General features: G+C 33.3%; 1 protein-coding gene across 1 annotated transcript; it reads left to right on the top strand.

Annotated features, from left to right (window-relative positions):
- The first annotated feature begins 3,073 nt into the window (after positions 1–3,073).
- LOC134240634 (uncharacterized) lies at positions 3,074–6,037 on the top strand. Its single transcript, XM_062722711.1, has 2 exons — positions 3,074–3,160; positions 4,085–6,037. Exons 1-2 carry the CDS (start codon positions 3,141–3,143, stop codon positions 5,619–5,621), a joined length of 1,557 nt encoding a protein of 518 aa, XP_062578695.1. The 5' UTR covers positions 3,074–3,140; the 3' UTR covers positions 5,622–6,037.
- Positions 6,038–9,468: the final 3,431 nt, after the last annotated feature.

The following is a 9,468-nucleotide window of genomic DNA, read 5'->3' as shown; positions in this document are numbered from 1 at the left end:
GGGGGGAGCGTGCGCTGATGATGTTGTCATTAACAGGGTTCCATTCCATCAAGCTTTTCTCGTTTTTTTCTGCTAAGTCCTACACCTCTGTGATGCTCTTCAGCCCCAGAGTATATGATGGTCTCTCCAGAGTTTGCCTTTAGTTCTCCAAAGCCTGTCCACCTTACTTCGCCCAGTCCCATTATGTCCAACTTTTATATGTGAGACTCTGTTAAAATGTTAGCTGTTTTTTTTATCTGATAATTTCGATGATGTGAAGGGACAGATGTGACTGGTAGGTAGTGGATAACTTTATGGCACCTCTGTTTTCAGGTCCATGTTGGCTCTGTTCATAATTCACTGAGTATATTGTTGAAATGGACTTCACTTCACATTTCATCGAATTCATTTTCATATGTCCTAAGTGAACCTCTAGATGAAAATATAAATAAGCCTTTAGAGGTTAATAATGCTTTATATACACAGTTTACATTCTCAATGTACAGTCATCCTCGATTAGTTCTTTTTCTCACAGAATGGACAGTTTTTTGCCTATAATTCTCCTTTTACAGAAAAATATTTTAAGAAACATTGTATCATGATTTTTTGGTAAAATAAAATTCAATGTAAAATGTGAATATTTTCGTAGGAACGAGATTCTCTTCAAAAATAGACAGTTTTAGGCTTTTCTCCTACTTTTTCTTCTCTTTGCTCTGAGAATTAACCATTTTAGAAGAGGCGTCTTTCATCATCATTAATATGTACTTAGAACATTGGTATAATACCCAGGAGCAAAAGAAAAAAGTTTTCGAAAAAATCATACATTTATATTATGTAATCATAAGTGCCCAGCCCTAACATCAAAACCTCTGATCCTGGGGCCCCGAAATTCACAAAACTGGACGATACATCCTTCCTCATCATAACTATGTACATAGCTCATTGTTTTAATACTCAGGAGAAGAGAAGATTTTTAAAGAATTAAAGTATTTTCACCATAGAATTAATAGAGACCTGCCCATACACAATGCAGAACCCCTGACCCCAGGGCCACGAAATTCAAAATTTTGAAAGAGGCACTCTTATTCACGTTTAATACCCAGGACCAGAGAAGAAGATTTTCAAAGAATTTATCCATTTTCACTATAGAATTAATAGACACCTGCCCTTACACCAGAACCCCTGACCCTGGGACCATGAAATTCACAATGTTGGAAGAGACAGCCTTATTCAACATAATTATGTTTTTGGTTTGCTTATCAACTACTCAGGAGTAAATAAAGAAGAAGATATGGAAAGAAATAATGCAATTTCACTAAGTATATAATCTATATAGCCCCGTACTAACACCTCTAAACTACTGATCCTGCGGCATTAGATTCAAAATTTTGGAAGAGGCAGTCTATTCAAAATAACTATGTGCTTATTTGGTTTATTTAATGCCCAGGAGCAGAGAAGAAGATTTTCAAAAAATTAATGCAATTTCACTATATAATCTGTTCAGCCCCGCCCTAGCACTAGAAAACCCTGATTCCAGAGCCTAGATTTCACAATTTTGGTAGATGACTCAATGCTGAGTACAACCGTGCAAACAGTTTGACTGCTTGATGTCCAGCAGTAAAGAAGAGGAATTTTAAAGATTGCATTAATTTTAAAGGTGTTGGTCCCACCCTTCAAGCCCCAGGGAGGCGATGATCTTGAAATTCACAATTTTTATTTCCCTTTACCCATCAATGCGTTATGCCAAATTTTGTTGAAATTAGTTGGATAATTTCAGAGAAGAAGCTGAACATGTTCAAATGTTCACTATATATTCACTACGCACAACGCAATACGACGGACGAAAACGTATGGCAATTAGTCACCTGAGTTGACCTAAAATTGGAACCAGTAAATTTACTTACATTGCAAAATTGTTGTGTTAAAAACATTCTGATTGTACACAAAAATACTCTGAAGTTGAACTCCCAAACTAATTTCACCTGTCCTTGATATTTGAGAATTCGATGATGGAGATACTGAAGTTTTGATTAAATTGACCTTTATAATCATATGCTTTGATCACCAGTATCGGTATACCAAGTTCATGCATATGAGCTTCGATGTTTATCGATTCCTTAATAAAATTAAGGCGTGAATGTTAAATCAACGTTTTTTTAGAAGTATATTTTAGATAAGTACTCATATTCTTTGACCCAAAATCACAGAAAAAATAGGGGGTCAGTCTGCATCCTACTGATCTACAGTACAATTAAGTTGACCTTTTTGCACTTAAACTCTAACTCTTTGGTAAATTACTTTAACCGTTATCATATTTTACCAGATGTAACCAAGGCAATAAATACAAATTTATTTTATGTAAAATAGTTTGAATAATATTTATCATCGAACAAAACTTGCAAATTAATGCAAGTAAATTATTGTACCAAAAAGTAACATTTTTGGGTTACTAAATAAATAAATAGGCAATAAAACATTTTCTTAAATCAAGCTTTTTACAACTTAGATGCTGATCAGTCATAAGTTTCCAGTACTAAAAATAATGAAAGAAAATGTTGGGGTCTGTGATTTTGAAATATATTGGTCAAAATATGTGATTTTCAAGCGAAAAATGATGTAAATTTTATCTTGACTTATTTGACATATCTTCATTTTTTTGGCAGAGTCTAGCTGTTGAAGGAAGGTGTAAAACTTCTAAAAATATCAGTGAAGACCTATATTAAATATTCCTAGCAAAATCATAACGGAAAATATTCTCCGAGTAAAAGTATGTGAGGCTAAAGTTCCAGGATATTCAATTTAAAAATGTGAAGATTGGCAGAATTATCTGTTAAATATCCTTCCACCACTAGAAACAGTCCCTCATAAAACTTGCTTCTTTGTAGCCTTTGGAGTAGTTGTTTTCGTTGAATATTAAAATATTAACATTGTTGAATTAAACTAAATTGTATTTTAATGAATAATTTTGAAGTAAAAGGTTCTGCGTTAACAAATCATAATTACTGTACTTATGGCAAGAACATACAAGTGCAAGAATTTTCAAACAAATACCCATTATAGATATTACTGATTTCACAAACAGTTTTACTCCAAACTGAAAGTGCAGTAGGGATTTTCCATTATAATTATCGTCTTTCACGTGACAGAGCTATAATATCAAAATGACTTCCTACAAATGGCTGTAAGTAACAAATTAATTCTCTACATACATGTAAAGATATTTAATCAATATAAACTACTGCAAATTTCTTTTAACATTAAAAAATCACTATTATATAACTAGTGAGGTTGTTGTACTATCAGCATAATGATTGACCTGTTATTTTTACCCTGAAATCTTACATAACTCAATAAAACTTGCATTTAAGGTCAAGATCTAGTAAATGTCTTTAGACTAACTTTTTCATGCTAAATCTATTATGACGTCATAATCACTTTCTACTCTCTTTTTCCCGTACTTTACGGCTCTAATAGAATTATGTAGAAAATAAAGTATTTTCAGGGAATTCAATTTTAGATAACACGAAAAGTAGTCTGGATCACTATATTAAATTTGGCATGATTTTAAAGAGGAGGCAAAGAACATACAAATTACCGTTTTCTGAGAGACTGTAGGCTATTGGGATACATTTTCTTTGTCTGATATGGAAAAAAGTCCAATATTCATAACGGGATTTCTTAATTTTTCATTGAAAATGACAGTTTAAATTATGATTTTTCATCTTGTTTGCCTACAAATTATGCCCCGAAACACCTTATTTGACCACGCTAAATTTATAAGGCATCATTAAAGAAATTTATTTCTCAAATTTGAGGAATGTGTAGGCATCTTTCATTTACTAGATCTTGACCTTAATAATAATAAAGTAATGATATTTCATTACGTCGGATGTAAAATCATTAGCGCTAAAGTTTAACTGTGGATTTTTGTGTTCTCTTTTCATATTTTTGATAAATACAAACATATATACATGTATTATACATGACAGACAAGTCCTTTTTTCAACTCTTGACTCTGATGTTTAATATTTTTAAAAGAAGCTGTAACTTCGCCAAACACAGTTTGTTTTTCATATTTTTACATATATGTATCTTATTTGTACAGGAACTTGGGTATGCAGTATTTATCAGAGTCTGTGTTTATGCAACTGAGTTACATACTGGGGTCCTTAGAGATGGTGATTATGAGGAGAGAAATAGCAGACTTCAGGGAAATTATTACTGATCAAGCGATACTGACCAAAGATGAAGACAGGATAATGATGAGTGGGAGTATGAGAGTGGGATTCAGGCTAAAGGGATCAGATATGGACCTAATGTTTTGGCCAAAAGATCACACAGTTATATGGGACATAATTCAGGCCCAGAATTATGACTTAAGTAGAAAAATACTGATTCTCTGTGACTATTCTGATAGCCCACCAGGATCTGCTTTACTTGAATTATTGACACCAACACATAGACAAAGTTTCAAAAAGGCATGTCTGCGAGAAAAAAACAAACTTTATATATCCAGTTCCAAATACAGACAAATTACATGTTCAGAAACTTTGCCTAATTCTAAAGAACATGGTCCATGTGGTAGTGGTGTTTTAGGGGGAGAAGAAATTGACACAGCCCAATGTATTGTCTGTGAAATTTGGCCCCCTACTGCCTCCGAATGGATCGACAGATGTCACTCATGTCCTCCGTCTTATATTGCTGATGACATAGTCAGAAATGGATGCCACTTTGTAGCAATAGGACACAAACTAGGGAAACACGCAGACAAAGAATGGAGAATTTCCTTCTCTTTGGCAGAACAAAAACTTGTATACTCAATGAACCATTGCCAATTCCTGACCTATGGATTGCTTAAATTGTTCTTGAAAGAGTCTATTAATAATGGATTAAGTGATGAGGATAAATTACTGTGTTCATATCACATGAAAACAGCAATTTTCTGGGCTATTCAACAGAACACAAATCTTCACTGGTATCTACAAAATCTCCTGGAGTGTTTCTGGGTCTGCTTTAAACTTATCCTTAAATGGGTGTACGAGGGGGTATGTCCAAACTTCTTTATTCCAGAAAACAACATGTTTCTGAGTAATATCCACGGGGAAGCACAAAAGAAATTATTCATTAGGCTTCATGAATTGTATGAGAAGGGATTAGCATCACTGCTTCATTGTCAATCTGTCAGATCTAGTCTTATCAGTGTCCTTCAAAACCCAAGACAACCTGTTGATACAGAGGGATACACGCTGATATCCAAGGTTTTGCTTGAAGTAGATCTATTTAATGAGCTGTGCCACAATGATCTACCAACACCAGACCTCCATCAATGTATGAGGTTTCTCACTGTAGTAGAAAAGTTGATTATGTTACCCCTGACCCATTATCAGATTCTCATGTTACAGAGGTTTACGGTCTCTATACTCCAGAACACTGCTTTTACATCACACAACTTTTTAGCTGCTTTTGTACCGTTCAATATAAATACTAGTTCAGCTTTAAACAAACAAGTTTATATGAAATATAAAGCACTCAGTTATATGCTGAAATTAGCATCCAAATTTGGATGTATTTCTGATATGTTGTACCTTGCAATATTTTACTACAAAACACTTAGATACAAAAAAAGCCTTATCAATTATTGAGATGACAAAGGTTAAATTAGCACAACCATACGTATCATACATCAACCATTCAGCTATAGATGCAGAGATGTACATGTTTCGTGAGTCCTTTGGGGGAAAGTCCTGGTCTACAAACATGAGACATGCTGTGGCATGGGATTTTAGTCTTCGAAATAAAATCAGTTACATATATGAATTAGTGCCAGAACAACAGTCTGGGTTACAGAGTGGATACCCTGTATTACTTATCCCACTCTATGTTTTCATGCACATGTTAGAGGTCTTGTGTTACAGACATGTAGACCCAGTGAGAGCAGAAACAGCTCTTAATGAGCTACAGGTCCTGGTCCACTATGATCAGGGGGAGTATATAGATATACGTCTCAGAGACATATCCTGACAGATTCTAGGGATCTGTCAACAGGTGACAGGGAGGGAACCTCCAAGCTGCTCTGTACTCCTATCAACAATCTCTCAAACAACAAAGATATGTAATGGATATATGCCGAATACTGTTCTATATGTAAAATTATCAGACAGTTTGAGGCCCGTTAGGGCCGAAATCTGTCTGATAATTTTACATATAGAATAGTATGAGGCATATATCTTACTTAAAACATTGCCATTTAAATGTCCAAACGTTACCTTGAGGAGTCCGATAATAACACAATGGGTGTTTAGGCATCCATTATAAAAGAAATGAGACAGTAAAAATAGTGAGTGAACTTATGTTTCATTTCAGTCATTCATTGGCAGTCGTTTAGTTTAGCAGGACAGGGGGCAGGTGGTGAAAGATTTTTTTTTTCGGGGGGGGGGGGGCATTTTTATATATAATGTGCATAAATTGACATTGATACCGATATAATTTTTCGGGATATTGTAACCATCACCATGGAAAGTAAAAATGCAGATTTTTTACCCTGAAGTTTTAGTTTAGATAATGGAAATATTCTCAGGTTTTAAAAGTGTGGCCATCGTGGAACAAACAAAAAAAATAAGGAGATTTGCAGACTCTTTCTCAGAAATGGATTTAAATTTGCTTATTCAAAGTGCTGTATCAAAAATTCTTTTAAAGAGTGGAAAGTATTAATGTTGTGGAAGGCTTAAACTCGGATTTATTTTTTCATGGATTTGCTATTTTGTAGCAACTTAATTTCCTTGCGTTTGCTTTCCCTGAATTTTTTTTTCCTAACATTCTTATTGGGGGGTTCTGGACAAATTTAACCTTAATTTCACTCTTCTTTTTGTTTTTTAAATACCGTCCGATTTTGTTATCATTGCCGTCCGATAATATATTATCAGACTGGTAATTATTATTATCGGACGGCTACAGGTAAATTTTTAGACTGCAAGAACAAAGGCATGACGTCACAGCAATGTTTTAATTCAGCATACAAACTGCTACATTGATGAGAATACAGGAAATCATGGAACTTAAATTTTCAGTGTAGTGTTTGAATGTTTCATTGGTCGTCATTTCAAAAGAGATAGGAAGGGTTATGGGGGGATCCTATTACAGCCTACTATGTACAAAATTAGAAGGAAATCATTTTTTTTTAAAGATTAAGTTTGTAGTGTTTTTAATCAAGTTTCATGTTTGTTTATTAAATTTATTGTTTATTGTTTATTACTTAAATTTAAAAATACTGATTTCTCTCTATAAATCAGTTAATACTGTCTCTTTCACTTATACGAGGGGTGATCAAAAAGTTCGCAAACTAATTGAATAACTTCCATAGAAGAAACAAAAAATGGTTTCAATGCTGATTATTTTCAAAATTAATCCTCTACGATTTGAATGCACATTAGCCATCGTTTTGCGCATGCGTGAATCATGTGATATTGGCGGTCACGTGACCCCCTCCGTAGCGTTCTGTTACAAAAAATGAAAGATTTTTCTGAGTGTCATATTTCTTTCCATGTCAGTTAATTTTCATGACGAGAACAGTTCATTTGTCAGACATGGTCAAATCTCGGCAACAGAAAAGGTGAATAGGACTATCCTTTCTAAATATAAGCATGGCGATCTTTAAAAAACAATTAAAACTTTATCTCGTGAGAGACCTTTCTTCAAGGTGGATAGAGAATTGGTGCCTCCTTTTTATCATATCTTATATGTTTAAAATCAAAAGTAAACAATATCCTAGGTATTGAATAATTATACTATTGTTCAGATATTCAACTATTTTTCAAAGTGTAAATTGGAGGTCTCTGATACCAAATCGCTTGATTAAAAACCCATATCTTTTCAAACTTGCTTTCAATGGGCAAGATGACAAGTATCATTTTTAACCATCTGCCTTCCTTCAATAAATCGATCAATCCAATCATTAATTGAATTTATAGGAGATCATTTATCTTAATAAACTGTGTACAAATTATTATATGATACATGTACTGTAGAGGGATCTCTAAGATATACAATAAATTGTACAGTCGTTTATTGAACAAGTTCGACAGAGACAACTATTTTTCTTCACAAGTGACCTAAATATTGACGTCATTTTCACATTGTGACGTCACAAACAAGGAGAAAAACTTAATTCAGAATATGCTTTTTATAGACATTGTGTATGGCTATGTGTGTACCGAATTTCATCTTAATCTGAATGGTGATTTGTAGATATATAGATAGTTCACGAACTTTTTGATCACCCCTCGTATTTTAATTTCACACATGATAAAGAGAATATATCAGCAGGGTATGCACACTCCTCCAGGGCAACTCATCCTACATCTAATGTTTTGGAGGTCCGTGTTTTCTCTGCTCCTAATTTGTAATGTTTGATGGACTTTTGAGCTCGAATACTGTTTATAATTTCAACATATTTCATCATTAAGAAAAGAAAATAAGGGTATCCACAACGCTTAAAAAATTACCGATGTTTACTAAATTGAAGATATTCATAAGTTTAAATTACAAAATTCTTTACTTTACATAATTATTTCTCCCATAAGTAGGGTGTTGCGTTTCTTCAGCGTGTCTGTATATATAACATCAAAACGAGCATTTTAAAAATTTTTTACATTGCTTTAGAATTTTATGTATAAATTCCAGAAATAGTTGGTACATGGATGTATCATTTATGTTTCGACATAATGTTCTTTATCTTTGTGTAAAATTGTCAGGTAAATTTCATAAAATGCTATATTTAATTATGATCAACAAAAGCAAACACTGGAAATTTGAAAAAGATATTCGGATAAGATATATTTCCTATTTCTTTTTCCCTTTACCCTTATCTTGGGTTTGCCCATGGTTTGGCGGATTCATGAAAAAAGATTACGTTTAGCATTTCTCTATTTCTGTCGTTTTTCTTCCTTTTAAGATAAAATATTTTATCAGTATTTTCCACTTCTTCATTATTCTAAAATTTATATGTATTACTTGTATATTTTGGTTAATTTTCCAAAAATAACCTCAGTATTTAAAAAAATAACCGAGAATATGCAAGGTTATAGCTAGGATAACACCACCGTTAATTTCATATCTATTAGGATCATAACCTCTTGGTGATCAGTAATCTCTCTCTCTCTCTCTTTCTCTCTCTCTGTTAAAACATATCTTTGAAAATAAATATACATGCCTTGATGGAAAAATGAATATATTCATAACTAGATGCTGTCGTGAGACAGTAATACCTGCACTTAATTGGTTGCCTCAAAATGTACCCTCCTTCATAATTGGACACACAGGTTCGAATTCACTATAATTCTAAAATTTACACGTTATATAGACATATTAAGTTAATTGAAACATTAAATGCTCTGGTAAACATGATACATTCTTTTGTGATGTAAAAGGTGACGATCACGAACAATGATAGATCTCAAAACTCTATAAACAGTATAAGTATGTGAAGAAGAC

The sequence above is a fragment of the Saccostrea cucullata genome, unplaced genomic scaffold (assembly GCF_032062105.1).
Source record: "Saccostrea cucullata isolate Sc308-1 unplaced genomic scaffold, CSIRO_AGI_Scuc_v1 ctg2893, whole genome shotgun sequence".
Lineage (NCBI taxonomy): Eukaryota > Metazoa > Mollusca > Bivalvia > Ostreida > Ostreidae > Saccostrea > Saccostrea cuccullata.
Note: the sequence above shows the minus strand (reverse complement) of the source record. Positions and strands in the feature narration are given on the sequence as shown.